Source organism: Canis lupus, chromosome 20 (genome assembly GCF_048164855.1).
Source record: "Canis lupus baileyi chromosome 20, mCanLup2.hap1, whole genome shotgun sequence".
NCBI classification, from domain to species: Eukaryota; Metazoa; Chordata; class Mammalia; order Carnivora; family Canidae; genus Canis; species Canis lupus.
This window is the reverse complement of record NC_132857.1, coordinates 5,232,434-5,254,913: the sequence shown is the minus strand read 5'-3', so window position 1 is coordinate 5,254,913 and position 22,480 is coordinate 5,232,434. Positions and strand designations below refer to the sequence as shown.

General features: G+C 34.9%; 1 protein-coding gene across 4 annotated transcripts in view; it reads left to right on the top strand.

The window, feature by feature from the left end:
* NAA15 (N-alpha-acetyltransferase 15, NatA auxiliary subunit) overlaps positions 1-22,480 on the top strand; it is an 83,286-nt gene that overhangs the window by 22,582 nt on the left and 38,224 nt on the right. For 3 of the 4 annotated variants that reach the window (XR_012012734.1, XM_072788327.1, XM_072788326.1), the window contains exons 2-7: positions 8,689-8,773; positions 11,058-11,162; positions 14,591-14,748; positions 15,743-15,877; positions 17,053-17,206; positions 21,176-21,295. Coding sequence is in view for 3 of the 4 variants with exons in the window: in XM_072788327.1 (XP_072644428.1) it covers positions 8,689-8,773; positions 11,058-11,162; positions 14,591-14,748; positions 15,743-15,877; positions 17,053-17,206; positions 21,176-21,295 (757 nt within the window). In the remaining variant the exon portion in view is untranslated. Of the gene's footprint in view, positions 1-2,324; positions 2,480-8,688; positions 8,774-11,057; positions 11,163-14,590; positions 14,749-15,742; positions 15,878-17,052; positions 17,207-21,175; positions 21,296-22,480 lie in introns of those variants that run through there. The other variant, XM_072788328.1, reaches the window with a different exon arrangement.

The following is a 22,480-nucleotide window of genomic DNA, read 5'->3' as shown; positions in this document are numbered from 1 at the left end:
TTGGAAATATTATGTCTAATTTTGATTTAACATATATCCATTTTATAGGCAAGAGAATAGAGCACTGTGGCATTCATTCCATACCAAGGGAAACTGGAAACCCTTATAGTTCTGAAATTTCAAGAACTCCCAAATATAGGAGTTTTAGAGATAAGATTGTAGAATTAAGTAGGATGCTGGGCTGGGCTTGAACTCATGGTGGGCTTGAACTCATGACCTTGAGATCAAGACCTGAGCTGAGATCAAGAGTTGGATACTCAACTGACTGAGCCACCCAGGTGCCCCTGTAGACTTGAATTTTTATTTAGTTGGATGGTTCCACTGTACCGAACTTACTATCTCTGCCTACCATGTTGTTTTATAAAACCTATTTTAAATGAATTGAATATGAAACTTTTTCCTCAAAGTATACTATATATAGTGTTTTGTATTTTTCTTTTTCTAAGTAAAAGTCAGTTCCCTAAAAACTTACTTTCAGCCTATGGAGTTGGTTAAGGCATTAAAAATCTTATTATAAAAAAAAATAAAAATCTTATCATGATACCTTCCTTCTTTATAATTCTATAGAATTAACTTTAGTGATAGTGTTATGTGGGATTTTGAAAAATAAGCAAATCTTTTTTTCACTTTGTACATCTATTCTTTTTTGAGTGGTTCAAGAAAGGACCTCATATCCACTTATATTTTAAGGCTGCTTTGTAAGATACCATTTTAAAAATTGTGTGTTCAAGCTGAATTATACATAGAGCTGGTCTTATATATTTGGGGGAAAATTGTTGAATGAAATATGATATACTATTTCCTATTTTTCTTTTTTTTTTTTTAAGGTTTTATTTATTTATTCATGAGAGACACACAGAGAGAGGCAGAGAAGAGAGAAGCAGTCTCCATGCAGGGAGCCCGATGTGGGACTCGATCGTGGGACTCTAGGATCCTGCCTTGAGCCAAAGGCAGATGCTTTAACTGCTGAGCCACTCAGGCATCCCCCTATTTTTCTTGTTAAAAGAGTTTGCCACTAGAGTTTCTCTTAGGGCAAGAGCAGAAATTTTAAGGAAATTCTTTGGTACAAACTAAGTTGGATATTTCTAGTTACTATTTTCTATTAAATTAGAATACTACTCACTCATTTGTAATGAGTGACCTGTTGTAGAAGTAGTGCTTTAGGAGAAAAGAGATCCTTCTCTTAAGGGATCATTTCCTTAAGTACACACTGATTCTTGAGTATGAAGAAATGAATTCTTAGCAGTTTTTTGGAGGAGTATGCCATTCTGAATTATTTCTGCAGGTCACATTAACAGATAATTTAATAACATTGAATATCATTTTAATATGGAAGACTGCCAGATTTCATTAATTGAGAACACAATCATTAGGAATTGAAACTTAATTAGTTGCTGGTCTGAAATGTGATAAAATGAAAAGCTAGGGTAGTATATAGTATTACACATTTAAAGAAAGTGGAGTTTGGTTTTTAATTTTTATTTGGTAAACTCCGTTATTTGGGGGAATTATCCAGTTAATTATTCTGTGTGTATTCATTTTTCTCACTTTGCTTTTGTCATTTTTATTGCCCATTTAGGGTAGCACAGTCTGTTGCTTTTAGCTTATGTCATGATCTTAGGGTCCTGAGATCAGGTCCCAGGTTGGGCCCTGCACTCAGACGGGAGTCAGCTTGAGTTTGTCTCTTCGTCTGCCTCTCCTTCCCATCATACAACTCTCTCTGTCTAAATAAATCTTTAAAAAAATAAAATATAAACAAGGTAAGATAAATGTTTAAATTTGATTAGAAGATCTGTTAAAATACTATAGGCTTTTATGTTTTTATTAATTTTTCTGTAGGCTCCATGCCCAACATATGCCACTTAAACTCAAAAACCTGAGATTGAGAGAGTTGCATGCTCTATTAATGGAGCCAGCCAGACACCCCAAAACTGTAGGCCTTTTTTTTTCTTTTTAAAGAGAGCGTGCCACTGGTGTGTGGGGATGGAGAAAGAGAGGGAATCTTAAGTAGACTCCACACCTAGCACAGAGCCCAATGTGGGTCTCCATCTCAGGACCCTAAAATCATGACCTGAGCTGAAATCAAGAGTCAAACACTTAATTGACTGAACTACCTAGGCGCCCTCCCACAAACTAAACCCTCTAATAACATTTCTGTTAATAAAATTTAATAAAACTTCTGTATATGATGGAAGGAGCTCTCATCTGGGCCTTGGAGGGCTGCGAATGTAGCCTCAATTTTGCTACTAACTAGGTAAATTGCTTGTTTTCTTAATCTTGTACAATAAGGATTGAACCTTTTATGCTGTTTACAGGAGTATCATGAAGATTAAATGAGATGTTAGTGTGAAATCCCTTTGAAAAATGTGGTGCTGTAAACAATGTAAGGTATTTCCAATAAGACCAAGAGAAAAAACAACTGGAATCCTGAGTATTTTAAGTTCAACTGTACAAAATAAAGTCACATTGTGCATGTCAAGTAAGAATATAAATATTATTTTATATGCTTGTTATGAATTATTTATACAGGTTCACATTTATACTATAAGACAGTAGACTCTTCTGTAGTTTTTGGATTAAAACCTTGTTTAAAAATCAGAATGTTAATAACAATTGCCTCTGTAATGAGATCTAGCTTAATTTTTTCTCTTTCTCTCTGCTGCCTGTCTGCTTTCTACAGTGGCTTTATATTACTGGTGTTAGAAGTTTTCTTTCTTTCTTTTTTTTTTTATAAGTTTTCTTTTTGAAAAATTCTTTTCTCTTTTATCCTAATGTTTTTTTTTTCTATTGTACACTACTGAACTTTAGTAGAAAGATAGTTAAAATGACTAGGTGTAATGGCTCTGAATCCGGATAGTCTGGGCTTAAATCTTTTTTTTCCATCACTTAGCTGTGTGACTTTAGCCAAATAATATAATGTCCCTGGACCTCAGATATCTCGTCTAAAATGAGTATAAAGGGGATCCCTGGGTGGCTTAGCGGTTTGGAGCCTGCCTCTGGCCCAGGGCGTGATCCTGGGGTCCAGGGATCAGGTCCCACATCGGCTCCCTGCATGGAGCCTGCTTCTTCTCCCTCTGCCTGTGTCTCGGCCCCTCTGTGTGTCTCTCATGAATAAATAAATAAAATATTTTTAAAAATTAGTTGGGAAATTAAAAAAAATAAATGAGTATAAAATTTCATTCTTCTTGGCTGATTAATAAAAATAAATAAATAAAATGAATATAAAAGGAGTACGTATTTCATATCATTGTGAGATTAAATGGGTTTTCTCTGTAGAGCATTTAGCACTGTACCTGGCATACAGTAAATGCTCAGTAAGCATTAGCTGTTAGTACTGTTTTACATGTCTTTTCCTGACAAGTTATGTCCAAGATTTAAAGACTCTCTGATACTCAAAAAGTACTTAAGACTACATAACTAGGTTGTTTCTGTTTGTTTTTAATATTTTATTATTTATTTGACACAGAACATAGGGAGGGGGATCGGCAGGCAGCGGGAAAGGGAGAAGGCTCCCTGCTCAGCCTTCATGTGGGTTTTGATCCCAGGACACAGGGATCATGACCTGAGCCGAAGGCAGACACTCTGCTGACAGAACCCCCATGCACCCCATCACTAGTTTTGTTATCTGAAGTCATTGTTTAAAAAATCAGCTATTTGGTTCCATCGCTCTTCACTGTTTGACTAATTCCTTGAAGTAATTTTTTCCATTCATAATGTTACTAGTATATAAAAATTACCTACAAATATGATCTAAGATTATGACACAGTGGTCACACTTTATATATTTCTTTATTTTAGCAGAGAAGACGTAGACTCCTCTTGTACCATATTTGTTGTATTGGCTTTGATAAATTCGAGCCTTAGGTATAAAAGCAGTTTTTAATCCGAAGTAAAAGAGACTATTATGCTTTTGCTGACTTACTACTATTAGGTCAGGTAGGTTATTAATTTAGGTATTCTTTTTTGTTGCTTTCATGTATGTTTTTGTAATCTCAGCTATTAATAAATGTTCATATTTTTTCCTGTCTTTTGGGAAATGTTTTTATTTCTGTTTATTTTGATGTAATTAAGCACCTTTAATGTATTTATTAGCTGTTAGGATAACCTCTTTTGGGTGCATTTCTTCAAGACCCTTGCTGAGTTTTTTTTTTTTTTTTTAAGAAGAATTTTATTATTATTTTTTAAAATTTATTTATTCATAGAGGCAGAGACACAGGCAGAGGGAGAAGCAGGCTCCATGCAGGGAGCCCAACATGGGACTCGATCCCGGGTATCCAGGATCACACCCCAGGGCTGCCCACCCTTGCTGAGTTTTTTAATGAGCTATCTATCTTTTTGATACTGACTCAGAAGAGTTCTTTATATATTCTAGATAAAGGATCTTTGTTGAGTATTATATACGTCTTCTCTGGCTTGCCTTTTTTAAACTTTCCTGTTTAAGGGATTAAGGCGCTTGTCGACCCAACACATAATGAAATTATTTTAAAATGGGTTTTTTTTTTTGGGGGGGTGGTATTTTTATGGTTTTACTTTTTTCATTTAGATTTGTGATGCTCTTAGAATTTATTTTCCTTTTGTAAAGAAGGGTCATTGTTTGACCTCATGATGTTACATCCTACATATTTAAACCTTAGTACTTAATTTTTAGCAACAGATGCATGGGGACTCTACTAATTTATTTTTTCTATCTTTTTTCTCTATATTTCAGCTTGGGTAGTTTCTATTGCTATGTCTTCCATGTCACTGATTTTTTTTCTTCTGCAGTGGCATAATACTTTTAATCTGATATTTTCATTATATATATTATATTTTTCATCTCCAGAAGCACTGTTCAAGAAAAAAGAATGCAAGTTCTTTTTCTGTATATTCTGTTCTCTTCTCACATGTTTATATTTTCTTTAAACTCTTGAGCATGTAGTTGTCTTGTTATCTTGACCACATAATTTCATCATTCTCTTAATTCTTCTGGTTATGGGTCTTGTTTTCTTGCTTCTTAGCTTATCTGAAAATATTTTATTAGATATTGGGTATTATGAATTTTACATTTTTGTATTGAACTTAACTGTCTTCAAAGAGTGTTGGACTTTATTAATAGGAGTGAAATAGGAAGTGACTTGTATACATGTCTAGGCCTTTGTTTAGGGGAGGGTCTAGAGTATACTTACTCTAGGGCTAGTTTTTGTCTTCTGCTGGGTAGATCTTTTTATAGTATTTACTGAATTCTGCAGGTGTTGATTGAAGACTCCATTCTGGCTACTTGGAATTCTCAGTACCATGTGAGCCCTGAAAATTCTTGAACTTACTGCTCCCTAGTCATTCTTTGGCCTCATGAAGTTTCCCTCTGCATATTTAAGACTTAGCACTCAACAGTTTTCAGCATCCAGTGCATTTGGTTCCCCTGCAGATTTTTAAATTTCTCTGAATAATTCCATCAGCATTTGTTTTACCATCTGGTTGGCGTTATTGAACTTCGTTCAGTCTTTTGTCTCTTCAACTCTTTGTGGACTGTTATGCTCTGCTTGGGATTCTTCTCCCCGTGCTGTGATCTATAAGTAGGGGCATTTCTAAGCCTGTCATTACCTCTCCCATGGTTCACAATCCGGTGCTGCCAATTGTCCAATGTCTGATAATGGTTATTTCATATATTTTGTCCAGTTTTGTTGTTTACAGTAAGTGGAAGGTCAAGTTTAGCCTCACTTACTCTGTCACAGCCAAAAGTGGAAGTTCCTTTACTGTATTTTTACCGAAATAAATTTTCAGAGGGGCACCTGGGTGGCTCAGTCAGTTAAGCATTTGACTCTTGATCAGGTCTTGATCGCAAGCCCCATGTTGGGTTCCACACTGGGCATGAAGCATACTTAGATAAAATTTTTTTTTAAATTAAAAAAATAAATTTTCAGAAAGCTAATTGAGGATTTTAAGAACAATACCCTTAAACTATTCTTTGTACGTATATAGTTCCTGGAAAAATTGACACATCAAGAGTGTCCCTTTTAACTAGTGTTTACATCATAGCTGTACATAATTATTATTATAAGAAAAAAAATGATTTTTGCTGAGTAAATAGGAACACTAAGTTTAATTACTTAGTTATGTTTCTTTGACTGCATATGATTAGTGATAGCCCTAAGTTGTTGCTTGTGCTTTCCCTTCCTTATTCCCCAGATCACTCTGCCTGTTAAGTGTATAGTTGACTGTATATGTGTTGGGGAAGGGGGAAGCAAGGAATTAGGAAGCTATTTCAGAGAAATTGGGACTAATGGTACATACTAGAGGATAGAAGTATGAGTGAAAGAAAGCACCAATGATAAATAGGGTTTTATGTGTACGTGTATGTGGGGGTGGGTTTTTGTTTGTTTGCTTCACATCTAGTTGGGTGAGTTGAGGGGAAAGCATCTACTGAGATGATGAATTGGTGGAACAGATTCTGCGGGAAAAATTCAGTTGTGTTTTGGATATATTAAGTTAGAGATGAGAAACAGTAAAATAGAGATGGTGAGTACATAGTTTGTTATAGAACAGTTCTATAGTTGGCTCTAGCATTCAGTTTAAGCAGTTGATTTCTTTGATGCCAAATGTAAAATTTTACATTTTCATTGTTTCTACACAATTTTTTTCTGCTATGATTTTGTCATTATTTGCATTAAGTCTCTCAAATTTTGAAGATACTGTTTGAAAAGTTGTGAATAAAATTTACTTAAATTTATGACAGTGAATAGATTAATCTGCTGGCATAGACTATCATATCTCTTAGATATAGGCTTTTTTCTATAACAAATAGAATGGTTTAAAAGATCATTTTTATTGAGGCCCCTGGGTGGTTCAGTTGGGTAAGCATCTGACTCTTGATTTCAGCTCAGTTCTTGATCACAGTGTGGTGAGTTCAAGCCCTGCATTGGCAGGAGCCTACTTTAAAAAAAATTTTTTTAATTACTATTATTAGTGAAACTACATATTGATACCTGAAAGTCAAATAGCACTGAAATATTTATAAAGAAAAAATAGGTCCTCTTCTTTCCTACCCCTTTACCCCTCACCTTCCCTCTTCAAAATCAAGCACCCTCTTAGCCATTTTCTTTGGTATTTATCTTGTTGCTTAATAATATACCACCATTTCTTGGTACGTGACTTTTAGACAATTCGTTGAGTTAGAAAAGAAGGACTTAGAACTTCATCATTCACAGATATGTCCACTTTGCTTTTCCTTATTACCTTGTCATATTGTATCACAATATTTTGATAAACCAGCACTGAATATTGACGTTATATAAAAGGACTTAGAACTTCATCATTCACAGATTTGTCCACTTTCCTTTTCCTTATTACTTTGTCATATTGTATCACAATATTTTGATAAACCAGCACTGAATATTTATGTTTTTATAATTATCTATGTATTGTTCACTGTTAAGCTAAATATTACGTGAAGACCATACTTTCTCTCATACAAGCCTTTATTTCTCTTTTTTTTTTTTTTTTTTTTTTAATTTATTTATGATAGAGAGAGAGAGAGAGGCAGAGACATAGGCAGAGAGAGAAGCAGGCTCCATGCACCGGGAGCCCGACGTGGGACTCGATCCGGGTCTCCAGGATCGCGCCCTGGGCCAAAGGCAGGCGCCAAACCGCTGCGCCACCCAGGGATCCCCCGCCACCCAGGGATCCCCTTTATTTCTCTTAGAGATAATAATTTGTCTCATTTATTCAGTTGTCTGGTTTTCTGTAGACTTATTGCTCATTTTCCCCAAATGTGTCTGAATTAATGTCATGTGCTTACAAATAATAATTTCCATATTATGAAGTATTTTGGTTCCATTTTTGGCCTTACTGGGAGGCCTTTTGGTTCCTATTTTGGCCAATAGGTTTTGCATGGTGGCCTTTGGCTTCTTTTTTTTACTTTGGAGTGTTTGTTCTGTAGTTCTTTTTTCTGCATTAGATTTATTTACCAACTGCCATGTTGTCCTTTTTTGTTTATTTTGATTCCTTTTTAATGGCTTCTTAAGGAAGAGTGCATAGAGATAAAATTTTAGCTTTCTGAGGAGCCTTTAAGTGTCATTTTCATATACTTGATTGATAATTTGGCTGGGTGTAGAATTCTAGGTCAAAACTTGATTTTACTTTGAATTTTGAAAGCTGTTTATAGATGTTTTCTGGTTTTCAGCAGTATTCTATTATTACTTTGAAATAAAAGTTCAGTGCCATTCTAATTACAGATCCTTTTTATGTGACTTTTTTTCCCCCCTCTGGAAGTTAAGGACCTTTCCTTTATTTTCAAGGTTTTGAAATTTCATTATGATGTACCATGATATAGGTCTTTTTTTCCTTCTTCATTGTTTTGCATGCACTGGTTCATCTCTCCTCCTTTCTTCAGTAAGAAGGAAATACTATTTTAAAATACAGTTTTCATACCTTTATTTTCTTTCAGCTTTCATATTCTGTAATACTTGTTGGGCATTTTTGGAGTGAGCTGATGATTTATTTTTCCTAATTTATATTCTCTTTGTCTTGTGTTTACTTTTTGTATTTGAATCTTCTCTATTTTTTTTTAACTGGAATTTTAGTGGGATTTAGGAGAATATGGAAATAACATTTGATCATTCTGTTGTATTTAGCAATCAGAATTTTAGGGTTAAATTGAAAATGGTTTTGCATTTCTTGCTGAACACAGATTTTTCATTTTTGTTTTGACAGAGATGTTATGAACATAAACAGTATCGAAATGGGTTGAAATTCTGTAAACAAATCCTCTCCAATCCCAAGTTTGCAGAGCATGGAGGTAGGTATACTTGGTAGTTTTAGTAAATAAGGCTCTGCTAACTTGTCTGGCTTTACATATTTGGGTTCTATAACTCTCAGCTGCCTTAACTATTTTTTAGAGAGAATGGACTGACCTTTGACTATTGTTTGAAGGTGTTTAATATATAAGGTGCAGTTTGAATTCAATGTCAAGAAACCCAACATATTCTACTTGATTTCTGGGTTATTCCTGTTTTGAAGATTAGTGCTATAAGAAAGGCAGGGGAAATTAGTAGGGACAGATACGCTTAAGTTTAATAAGTAAACTCATTTAAGATTTAGAAAAATTTGTTTTAGAACGTTCGTTGAGCTGGAAAGATTTTGATTTCTTAAAGTAAGCTTATTCAGAAAGTGCCTGTTTGGTCCTTAGCTTTTGAGCCAGCATCTTTTTTTTTTTTTTTAATTTTTATTTATTTATGATAGTCACACAGAGAGAGAGAGAGAGGCAGAGACATAAGGCAGAGGGAGGAGCAGGCTCCATGCACCGGGAGCCCAACGTGGGACTCGATCCCGAGTTCCCAGGATCGCGCCCTGGGCCAAAGGCAGGCACCAAACTGCTGCGCCACCCAGGGATCCCGAGCCAGCATCTTTTTATTCAACATTATATCTTAGTTTTTCAAGATGGTCATGTTTAAGATATTATTTGTATATTGTAAAGTTCTGAAAACTTACATCGCTTTTGCCTGTGTGAGGATAGAATATTGGACAGTGAGATATTTGTAGGAAAAGAGGAGAGTAGCTAAACTTGTGAAGACATAAGGAAAGCTAAGCTTTCACAAGTCTGACTTGTACAATTAGGAAACAGGGCTCTTCAGTAATTTGATAATTTCTAAAGTATTGAAGAAGAGGGAGAGAGCAATAGTTCTCTTTCGGTGCCCTCTACTCCTGTGTACTTTTCACTATAATAAAATTATTTGGAGGTGGAAAGCAGAAATAAAACTACCTAATTTATTTATTTTTTCTTGTTAAGTATTTTTTTGTTAGGTGGATGGTATGTTGTATGAAGAGCCATAATTTAATTGAAAGTATTTTAACAGTAGATAAAGTGATGGTTTGTCTTAGACTCACTGGCAATCCAGAGTTTCATTAATTAAGGCACTTTAAGATGTTTGGTAAAACTTCTACAAATAGATTTTACCTATTTAACAACAAAGAACTATTTTATATGGTACTGTTCTAATTTGGCTATTTGCCAAATATATTTTGTTTGCTTCCTTTTCCTTTAAAGTTGTATGTGATTTATAATGATTTATATATGATTTTTTCCCTCTCTTTCCTATTTCTTTGTATTTTTTTTAAATCTTTCTTTTTCTTTTTTTAGATTTTGTTTATTTATTCATGAGAAAGAGAGAGAGGCAGAGACATAGGCAGAGGGAGAAGCAGGCTCCATGCAGAGACTCAGTCCTTGGGCCAAAGGTGGTGCCAAAACGCTGAGCCACCCTGGCTGCCCGGTTTTTTTTTTTTTTTTTTTTTTTTTTTTAAACAAATGATGACTCCTCCTCAGAGTAATACTTTTCTTTAATCTTTACCTTTTATTCCTAATTAATTTTTCTATAAGCTTAAATTTTAGTCCTAAAATTAAGAAATCATAATGAATATTTTTTATTGCTATATGCTTTATAACATGCAGATTATAAAAATTAGAAATATTTTTTCTTTTCCTTTTCTGAGAACTTAGTATTTTCCTGAACTCTGTTAATCTTTTGATTATGAATAACAGGTACCTGACATTTTCTTTCTTGTGTATTTGGTAGTAATCCCAAAGAATCATTTAAACATTTATGAAAATCAGAAATGTTAGACAATTTATATGTGTATGGTTCAATCATTGAACAGTGATTTTAATCTTAATGTAACTTGGGTTCACAGAAAAAAAGTCTGTTTTAAGGTTAAGTTTTCTATACTTTAAAACAGGGATTGATTATATGAGGTGACCCCATGGAATTCTCTTGAAGAATAGTAATAGTCATTGTATCTTGCTAGCACATGAATTACCAGATATTCATGCACATTTGTATCTTTTTATTTAGAAAGAAAAATCTGAGGATGCCTAGACTATAGAAGTGTGTGTTTGCTTCCTTTGTCAAATTTTAAAATATTTTAATTCTGTAGAAATTTGAAAGTTTTCCAAATTATCTTCTCGAAGGTTTAAATTCTTAGGATAATGCAACATTTGTTTCTGAGATTATGATTACTTAAATTATTTTTAATGTTTAATTACTTTCTTTTTTCTTCCTTTCTTCTCTCTCTCTCTCTTTAAATAGAAACCCTGGCTATGAAAGGATTAACATTGAACTGTTTGGGGAAAAAGGAAGAAGCTTATGAATTGGTTCGTAGAGGTTTGAGAAATGACTTGAAGAGTCATGTGTGTATCCTTTTTGATTGGATTGGAATGTCTTAAGCTAAGACAACAGTTTGGGAGTCGGAAGTGTTAGATTCCTCTTACTATATAACTCTACAGGAGATGATTTCTTTTTTAAATTGATTAACAGCTCTCTTCATGGAACATTTTTATGTACCTACCCTGTTTAACATTACTTCTATTCAGATAAATTGGACTTGCCTTTTAAAACACCATAGTCCTACCTTCTCTGCAGTTTGCTTTCTGCACTTTCAGTTACCTAAGGTCAGCTGTGGTCTGGAAGCATATGATCCTTCTGATGCATTGTCAGATCAGTAGTGATATTTCACTATATCACAATGCCTGTGTCATTTCTCACTTCATCTCGTCACATAAGCATTTATCATCTCTCATTACAAGAAAAAGGGTGAGTATGGCATAATAAAATATTTAAGAGAAAGACACCGTGTTCACATAACTTTTATTATAGTGATTATTATAGTTCTATTTTGTTATTAGTTATTGATTTTAGTCTCTTTTATGCCTGATTTGTAAATTAAACTTTATTGTAGGTATGTGTGAATAGGAAAAAACAGTTATATATAGGCTTCAGTACTGTCCACGGTTTCAGGCAGTTATTGAGTCTTTTTTTTTTTTTAAGATTTTATTTATTCGTGAGAGACACAGAGAGAGAGGCAGAGACATAGGCAGAGGGAGAAGTAGGCTCCCTGCAGGAATTCCTATGTGGGACTCAATCCTGGGATCATGCCCTGAACCGAAGGCAGATGCTCAACCACTGAACCACTCAGGTGTCCCAGTTATTGAGATTCTTGAAACCTATCCCCCATGGCAGGGGTGTACTATATTTATGAAAGTTCTTCCCACGTTTACAAATAAAGAAGTACCCTGCAGATTTTATCATCGTTAAAAATTCAGAAAAAATACACAGTAAAGAATAATAGGCAAATAGTATATTGATGAAGAGCATGGGCTTTGGAGTATGTTTCCTTAGGTTTGAATTTCGTCTCTGCTTCTTTGTTTGATCTTAGGGCTTAGTTTCCTCATGTATAAGATGAAGAGAACCATACCCACCTCATTGTGGTGGTGTGAGGATTTAATGATGAGGTATATTAGATGCTTAACAGAGTCTCTGATAATGCTGAGAGTACTATACTAGATAAATTTTAAGAGAAGTGTGAAGTTAGGAGCAAGTACAAATGTCTGAGGAAGCTAGAGAAAAAATTGTGGGTTGCTCTTTTTTAAACAATTTTTTTTCAATTTTTTTTTTTAAGATTTATTCATGAGACACACACACACACACACACACACACAGGCAGAGACACAGGCAGAGGGAGAAGCAGGTTCCATGTAGGGAGCCCAGTATGGGACTCGATCCTGGGATTCTGGGATCATGCCCCTGACCTAAAGGCAGATGTTCAACCTCTGAGCCACCCAGGTGTCTCCAAACAATTTTTAGATAAATATTTCTTAACTATTTTTGTGAACTGAAAAAATTTTAAGTGCTGAGACACCTAGCAAAATTTCAAGCATTTACCAGGCCTCTGGCATACTACAGATGAAGAAAAGTTAGGGATTTTGCTATCAAAGAATTTGCAGTCTGGTGAAAGGAAGTTATACTTACTAGCAGCATATACAGAACCATGTTTGAGTATTACATAAAGCTTTACAGCTTGTTCAGATATTATCATTAATCCAGTAAAGCAGAAGTGACTGGGAATAAGCAGAAACCATAGGGTAATCAAAGGACTAATTATTAAGACTGTTGTAGATATCTTTTCATCATTTTAAATGATTGTGTAATGTTCTATATGCATTTACTTATGATTTATTTATGTTCCTCTTGATGGACATATGTTTCTTTTAAATTTCAGCAATGTTAAACTCCATAGGTATAGATTTTTAGGAGATGTTTAGTTAAAAGATTGTTGCAGTGCTCAAGAGTGGTGATCAAGTCCTGAAATAAGTAATGGGGGCCAGATTACGAAGGGTAGAGTGTCTTAGGCTTTTGAAAACATGTTACGCTTTACTTTGTCACTTATGATATGAAAGCAAGGATTTTGCAAATGAAATTTATGATATTAAATATGTATTTTTGGTTATATGTGCCATTCTGGACATTTTGTATTTAACTGACTCTTGAGGATCCCTGGCATAAAATTTGGTGGATTGAAAAGTTCTAATCTGAACTGAGAAACACACAAGTTTCTGGAAAGGGAAGTGAATTCTTTGCTTCTGATTTTAGTGTTTTTTTTTTTTTTTTTTTTTTTTTTAAGTTATTCTGGAAAGAATAAAAGCAGAGACACTGAAGGTGGAAGATGGGTGACTGCAGTAATCAAGATCGAAAGTGTAAAGGACTTGTATTAGGGGAGTGGGGCTATTTACATATTTTCCCCCCTTTATAGCATTTTTTACAACCTACTATAGTTTACTTATCTGTGTCCTTACCAGACTCAAATTTTTTTGAATGCAGAAAACAGTCCATTTTGGTCACCTTTTTTCTGGCTATTAAAATATTTTAATAATCATTTGCTAAGTGAATTTTTATATGTAATTTCTGTCTTCCATGTGTTGACTTTTAGAAGCTTTGTTCTGCACTATGTATTCAACACTAAGGATCTTATTAGCTAAAAAAAATATACATGATGTAAAATAACTATATGTCATGAATCTACTCATTCCCTCTTTTTTCTTTTAGAAATAAAGTTTAATTCCAGGTGCAACTGGGTGGCTCAGTCGGTTAAGCATCCGACTCTTTTTTTTTTTTTTTTTTTTTAAAGATTTATTTATTTATGATAGACATAGAGAGAGAGGCAGCAGAGACACAGGAGGCGGGAGAAGCAGGCTTCATCCTGGGAACCCGACGTGGGACTCGATCCCGGGACTCCAGGATTGCGCCCTGGGCCAAAGGCAGGTGCCAAACCGCTGAGCCACCCAGGGATCCCCAAGCATCCGACTCTTGATTTCAGCTCAAGGTCATGATCTCAGAGTCCTGAGATGGAGACCTGTGATATGAAGCCTGCTTGGGATTCTCTCCCCACCCCCCTTATACTCATTCATGTGTGGGTGCATGGGTGCTCTCTCTCAATAAATAAATAGATAGATAATTCCTAGCATTTAGTGAGCATTCATTTTGTGTTGATCTTTTCCATTTAGTTGTGAAACTGTGCTGTATAGACTTAATATTTACATTTTTTAATTAAGGAAACAACAAGCTTACTCAGGGTCACAGCTAATAAGACAGGTGAGACCTTATTTTCTCTGGCTCAGAAAGCTGTGCTATTTTCCATCTACTGTTAAACTATCTTTATATTCTCTCCTTTTTTAAAATTAAGCTTATAATTTTATAATTAGCTATAGTTTTCTGAGTTTCTTGAGGAATATTTTTGGAATATTATTTCTTGACTTGTAGGTTGTGTCCTTAACTAAATCCTTTAGGTTGGCATGTTTATGGCCTTCTCCAGAGGTCAGACAAGAAATATGATGAAGCCATAAAGTGTTATAGGAATGCGTTAAAATGGGATAAAGACAATCTTCAAATCTTAAGGGACCTTTCTTTACTACAGATTCAAATGAGAGATCTTGAGGGTTACAGGGTAAGTAAAATAGTGAATTTTTTTATTCTAAGGGGAAAGTAGTGTTAAAATATTTAAAACTTTTGAGTACTTCCTGAAAACAAAATTTTCTGTTCTTAAACAGAATTTTTTTTTTTTAATTTTTATTTATTTATGATAGTCACAGAGAGAGAAAATGAGGCAGAGACACAGGTAAAGAGAAGCAGGCTCCATGCACCGGGAGCCCGACGTGGGAATCGATCCTGGGTCTCCAGGATCGTGCCCTAGGCCAAAGGCAGGCACCAAACCGCTGCGCCACCCAGGGATCCCTCTTAAACAGAATTTAATGAATCTTACTCATATCCCCCCAGTAGTGTTTGTGTATATGTTATTACTGGACTAATCAGATTTTTAAAATAAATTATCTTACTCTGAGGCTGAATTGGATTACTGTGTAGAATGGAGTTAATTCAGTCAAAATTAACATTGATGTTCCTCAAATAGACAGTGACTTTGTATGCATTTAACAAGTAAATACAACTCTTAGTTCTCACATTTTCCTGGAAAGCAGATTTGTTTCTTCTTTTTACCTCCATTGAGACCATTCTGTCTTTGTGCCTATATTTTAACCCTTTAATTGGGTCTATATAGTACGTGTAGTACCTGCTCAGTTGTTTTCTATAGATCTTAACTTGTAGTTGGGCCCTATATTTTTAAAAAAGTTTTTCTTCTGTACTATCTTTTCTATCCTGTCTCCTTAAAAAAAAAATAGTTCAGAAGTAATAAAGCATATCTGGTCTTAACTTTTAAAAGAGTTATAAGATTATCTTGGAGTCTTCGATGTACTTCTTAACAAATACTGTTTTGTTCCTATGAATATGGGATGCCTGAAGCTATTTTCTATTAATTATTCCCAGTATTGTGTTGCAGATTGCTCAGCATTGTTGAGTAAATTAATAAATGCTCTTTTTTTAGGAGCATTTGCTTTCATTCACTGTAAACCTAAGAAAAAGTGGTTTTTTCCCCCCCCTTAAAGGAAACGAGATATCAATTACTTCAGCTTCGCCCTGCACAGAGAGCGTCATGGATTGGTTATGCTATTGCTTACCACTTATTAGAAGATTATGAAATGGCAGCAAAGATTTTAGAAGAATTTAGGAAAACACAACAGGTAATAGCCAGAAGTCAGACCTTGTAAACTGGGTCTAATTCTAAGTATAATGGTACAAAAGAAGTATATGTAGACTTGCTAACTTTTTATTTTGAAATAATTTCAAACTTCGAGAAAAGAATAATACAAAGATCTCTATAGGACTTGAGTCACATTAACTGATTGTTAATATATGACACATTTACTTTACAATCTCTTTTATCTACTTATCTTTTTAATTTTTTTTCCTGAAACATTTGAATGTAATGCAGACACCATGATCTTTTACTCCCAAATCTGTCAGTGGGATATTTCCTAGGAATAACTCTATATACAATACAACATAGGCTTATCAAAAATTAGGAAATTTAACATTGATAGACTGTTTTATTTAATCTACAGCCCATATTCAAAATGTATTAGTCCTAAGAGTTTTTTTTTCCCCTGTTACTAGAATCATACCTTGCACTTGGTTATCATTTCTCTAGTCGAATTTAACCTGGAAATTTTGAAGGCTTTCTTTGTATTTCATGACATTGAAATTTTTGAAAAGTACAGCAAGTACTTTTGTAGAATGTTCATCAATTTGGATTTGTTTGATGTTTCCTCATTATTAGATATATAGTTAACGTATTTTTGGCAGGAAACTACAGAGTTATGTTTAGCCCCTCTCAGTTCATTACATTGAGAAACTCATAAGATCTGTTTGTTCCATTTAATTACATGGTTAAGGTGGTGTCTGCTAGGTTTCTTGACTAAAAAATTACTATTTTTTTCTTGTTTATAATTAGTAAACAGTTTGAGATCTTATGAATAGCCTGTTCTTCATAAAACTTTCCACTGGTTTTAACATTCACTGATAGTGATTCTTGCTGAATCAGCTGTTTTATGATAGTTGCAAAGTGGTGATTCTGTAACTCTTATTTTTTCTAGATTTATTATTTGACATTTTACTGTTAAGAGCTTTCCTTTCTCATCTCTTATTATATGTAAGGAGCTAGGGATTCTTTATTCTTTATTCAATGGGTTATAAGTTAATATCGTCATTATCAGTTGTTTTCTAGACACTTAAGAATTTTTAGAAAATGAATTTTATCAGTCATTATCCTTTGACTTCTTGTATGTATTTTGAGTGTATAAATAGTTTTCTAATATAAAACAAACTTACTGTTAGTATTCCTTATATCCATATATAGACATCCCCTGATAAAGTGGATTATGAATATAGCGAACTCCTTTTATATCAGAACCAAGTTCTTCGGGAAGCAGGTCTCTATAGAGAAGCCCTGGAACATCTTTGTACCTATGAAAAGCAAATTTGTGATAAACTTGCTGTAGAAGAAACCAAAGGTATTTTTAGATTTTTATTTATTTATTTTAAAGATTTTATTTATTTGTTTGAGAGGGAGGGAGAGGGTGGGCACAAGTGAAGGGAGGGGCAGTGGGAGAAACAGACTCCCTGCTGAGCAGGGAGCCCAACAAGGGGCTGATCCCAGGACCCTGAGATCCTGACCTGAGCGGAAGGTAGAAGCTTAATTTACTGAGCCATGCAGGCACCACGAAGGGTGTTTTTTTTAAAGGGATATCATTTATTCTAGTATTTAATTATGACAAAGAGCAAGGCTAAAAAATCTAGTTGCTGCTGATAATTGCATATAATTCAGCTTTTTGGTGATGGAAAAATCTTTCTTGCTCACGTACACTTTGCATAGTTTCTAATGTTGGAAAATACACATTTAAACAGGATATTGATATAGGAAAGAATAATTGCAAACATAAAACCATTAAGTGAAGGGATTCAATAAAATATTTTTTTTTTTAAATATTTTTTTAAAATAAAATGTTTTAAAAAAATAAACAAATAAATAAAATGTTTTGGCTTGAAAATATTAGTGTTCAAAGCACATGAGGTAATTGTTATATGACAGGAATAAATTTCTTAGGAACAGCTTATTAGCAAAACTGAATATGTTATTAACAGTAATATTTATTCATAAATTCATTCTTTTCTAAGGGATATAGGGGGCAATCATGAGGTCTTTCTAGTTTATCTGAATGTCTTTCTGGACATAAAAAGAATATGAATTGAAACCAGAGATATGGCTTTATGTGTGTGGATTGTGATGAGAGGTAAATTCCTAAATAAAGATCTTCAGTAAAAACAAAACAAAACAAAACTTCAGTGCTACCATTTATTAGAGGGCTAAGAAAAAGGAGTCTTAAGAGTTTTATTTTTTAAAGATTTTATTTATTTATTAGAGAGAGGCAGAGACACAGGCAGAGGGAGAAGCAGGCTCCATGCAGGGAGCCCGACGTGGGACCCGATCCCGGGTCTCCAGGATCACACCCTGGGCCAAAGGTGGCGCTAAACCGCTGAGCCACCGGGACTGCCCAGGAGCTTTAGAGTTTTAAAAGTTGAGTGAATGATTATGGAAAATGAAAGAAGTAACGGAAATTAGAAGTACTTTCCTAAGGATTACTATCTGAAATGTCACTCTGCCCCGGGTGGTCCAGGGAACTGATATTTGTTGGCTTCAAATTCCTTTGGCTCCTGTTGAAATTGAACACTAAAAAAGTGCGATACTTGGGTGCATAGTAGATATAACCATTATTAGCCACATGAGCTATCAGCAGAGGATAATGGTACTGGCAAAAAAAAAAAAAAAAAAAAAAAAGATGTCTCTACCGCTGCTGGAGCTCATTTGTAAACTATAGATCCAGAGAAGCCAACTTTCATTTGAGTTGATCATCCCTAGCCGTCTATTAGTTATAAAGGAAATGGATTTCTGACTTTATGGAAAGATCACAGGATTGGAAAAAACTAGTTTGGATTCCTTCATTGGCTACTATAATTGGCTATATGACTAGGCATAAGACTTGGACCGTTGTTTCTTTATCAAAATACATGATAGTTTTCAAAATACCCTTACGTACATTATCTCATTTGATCCTTTTGTTAACTCTATTAGCGAGAATGATAGATCAAATTAGATGAGGACTCAGAATTGATCAGTGGATATTTGGAAGTCATTGGTGACCTTAATAAAAAGCATTTTCTGAACATTTGGAAGGAGGGTGGCAAAAACTCAATCAAATCAAGTAGAATTAAATGACTTTGGAAGTCAAAGAATTAAAGATAGCATGCATAGATGACTCATTAAAAGGAGTTGTATTGTCTAGGGAAACATAAGTGGGGTGTTGCTAGATGAAATGGAATAAAAGGTTTGGGATGCTTGGGTGGTTCAGCGGTTGGGCGTCTGCCATCGGCTCAGGGCGTGATCCCCGGAGTCTTGGAATCGAGTCCCACATGGGGCTCCCCACAGGGAGCCTGCTTCTCCCTCTGCCTGTGTCTCTGCCTCTCTCTCTGAGTCTCTCATGAATAAATAAATAAAATCTTAAAAAAAAAGGTTTTTGACAGTTTGTGCTTATGCTCACTGGAGAATGATCCAGCAGAGAGAGAATATTTGATACAGCAGAAAGGATATGATCTAGAGGATAAGTTGAAAGATTAGCTTTAGATAACAACATGAGTAGTTCACAGGAATAAGAGAGGGTAGGATATATAGACAAGTAGGTATATAGACATAGTAGATATGTGGGAGCTCTCTTCTCATTGCTCCAGTTTCTCAGTGAAGTAGGAAGCAGCTTCCAAAAAGTAGGCATTGAATACTTGCAGTGAGTCAGGTGATTGGGGACAGGGTCTATAAAGAGAATAGAAAGGAACAGAGAGTAGAACATTCATCTTTGGAACTTCAGCAATAAAGGCATTGTTCGTGGTCTGAATAATTTGGGAACTTCTGGAGTGGGTGAGTAGGCAGAGTTAAGCAGAAAGTTTCACTGTTAATTCTTAAAGCACCAGTTCTTTCTACAAAGAAAAGATGTCGGATGGGTGTAGTGTAGGGGAGAAAAGTTGTTTTTTTTGTTCTTACTGAAGTAGGCTTTTGGTTGGTATAGACCAGGTTTTTCAACATTGGTATTGTTTTGGGACCGAGACATTGGGGATGGAAGTCTCTTGTATCTTGCAGAATGTTAAGATACATTCTAAGAACATTCTAAGCTAGATCCCTAGCTTCTACCTATCAAAATACCAGTAGCATCACCCTATCCCTTACTGTGATAACCAAAAAACGTCTCCTGATGCTGCCAAATGTTCCCTGGGTGGCAAAAGTGCCCTCGGCTGAGAACCAGTGATACAGACATTAAGACTATGCTTTTTTAGGCAAAGAATTACTTGGACTCAAATCCTGATTCTGACAATTAATTATCTGAAAGACCCTCAGCAAGTTTACTTTTAAGTTCTCTCTGCCTTAAAATGATGAGAATGCTAGTAACCTATCAAAGAGTTTTGAGAATTGGATTATTTAATGCATGTGAAACGTTTAAAAGTAACTGGCACACAGTGAACACCCAGTGTTCATTTTTATTGTCTGATGAGAGCAGAGGGTGCAAGGGCGAAGTCATGGTTTGAAAATAATACCTTTGGTGGATGGAAGCCCAAAGTGTACCTAAGCAGTGTTTGATGCTTTTTTGATTTTGGAGCTCATAGATTTCTAGTGAAACTGATGGCCTCTGTCTGTTCATTTGTTGACTTGCTGCTTCCTTTTGTGAGAAGGTGTGCAGCAAGCAAACATTTGGGATGATCCAGGTCCTAAAATTGGTAAATAAGAGAGCTTTAGGTTTTGAGACTGATTTTGATATTTGGGGCTGCTAATGTCATTTAGGGTTGAAGTTGGCTCTGCAACCCAGGGAAAACCACTGATGTGTGTATGAGTTATGTCAGGGCCTGAAGAAAAGGGAATGGTTTTTCTCGAAGATTAAAGGCTAGGATTAGTGAGATAAGAACAAGCTAGACAAGACAGTTAAGCTTAAAACAAGGTAGGTGCCCTATTTGGTAGTTGGAAGAGCGAGAAAGTAGGTTTTGAACGTGGCCATGATGGTGGGCTGCTATAGAAGAATCCTGATATATAAGTGATTTGGGGATCATAAGGTTAGAGTGTTGGATTGGGTCAATGTGAAATTGTCTTATGTCAGGAATAATTAAGTAGTAAATGGGTTGGTGACTGGTGAATTTGGGGAAATAATCTGGAGTTAGACAAATATCTGAATAAATTGAGGATGTGCAGAGGACAGCATTTCTACATATGAACTTCTAAAAAAGAAACAAAAAAATAACATGGTAGTCTTGTTGAAGGGTATTGGGAACTTAGGAGGATACCAAATCCATTTCCCAACATTGAGGAGGTTTTAAGAGAAAGTTTAAGGAAATTAGTTAAAGTTATAATCAAAATATATTTAGTTAATTTAATTTTTTTTCATTAGGGGAACTTCTGTTGCAGTTAGGTCGTTTGGAAGATGCAGCTGATGTCTATAGAGGATTACAAGAGAGAAATCCTGAAAACTGGGCCTATTATAAGGGCCTGGAAAAGGCACTCAAACCAGGTAGTATTGTTTAAAACTTTTTAAGTTTTAATTGCTCCTTTTGTTGATAAGTATTTGTTAACTCATTGAAAAACATAACTAGAAAAAAGTGGTTAAGAACTGGTGCAAAATCTGAATACAAAAGTACAGTTGCAAAACTTCCGTTTAATATGGCAGATTGATCATTTTCTGAAATATCTCTTCTACACATTATAGGAATAGTTGAAAAAAAGAATTTCAGAAACAACTTTGAAAAATTCACAAATGTCATGGCAGCATCAAAAAATTAAAAGGGAAATTCCTACTGACAGAATTGTCTCCTTACTGAGACATCTCCCTAAAGGAAAGAAGCAAGTTTAACTTCTGTGGTCACAGCAGCATGGTCTGCCAATGGCATGTGAATGTAGCCAAGCTGAAAGAGCACCACTGTTTTCTATGTGGGAAGAGGAACTAAATTTTCATCAAATGAACTTGGGTCTTTCCTCACAACGCCCATGCCCCAATGAATGGGACCCACTTGTGAGTAGAGACCCAGAAACATGTCGCCTACAGATAGGGCCTTTAGCCAAGATGATCTGATTTGAGGCTCGCTCTCTTTCTCTCAAGACTGATAGTGAACCATTACTGATACATTGATATATGCAAGAGAAACCTTGTAATAAAGAATATTGTATTACTCTGGAACACCAACACAGGAATGGTAATTATTACGCCAGCAAATGGGAATAAATGGAGTAATCTAGGATGAAAAAATGGAATTGCAGCCATAAAATATGAAAGATTATGAGAAAATACCAATTAGGAATCTAGGAGATGAAAAGCCTACCTCTTGGCATAAAAATTTTAATAGATTGATTGGAAGAGAGGCCACAGCTGAGGAAAAATTAGTGAACTGGAAGATTGAACAGAGGAGAGCTCCAACTGAAAGTAAAAGAAAATATAAAAGAAATACGGAGAAAAAAAAAAAAGAAATGCGGAGAAATAAAAGATTGGGAGATTAGATCCAAAAGCTCCAAAATAAAGGATAGGCTGAAGAGAGTAGTAGAATCTATGGAAAGATAATAACCAAGCCTTTCTCAGAACTAACGTGGAATCCTCACATTCTGAAAGATACGTAAAGCAGAAAGTATAAAGAAAATTATGTATTTTAGATGGCTATAGGCATTTAAAATATGAAAATATTAGAAAATATTCTAAAATGATTTT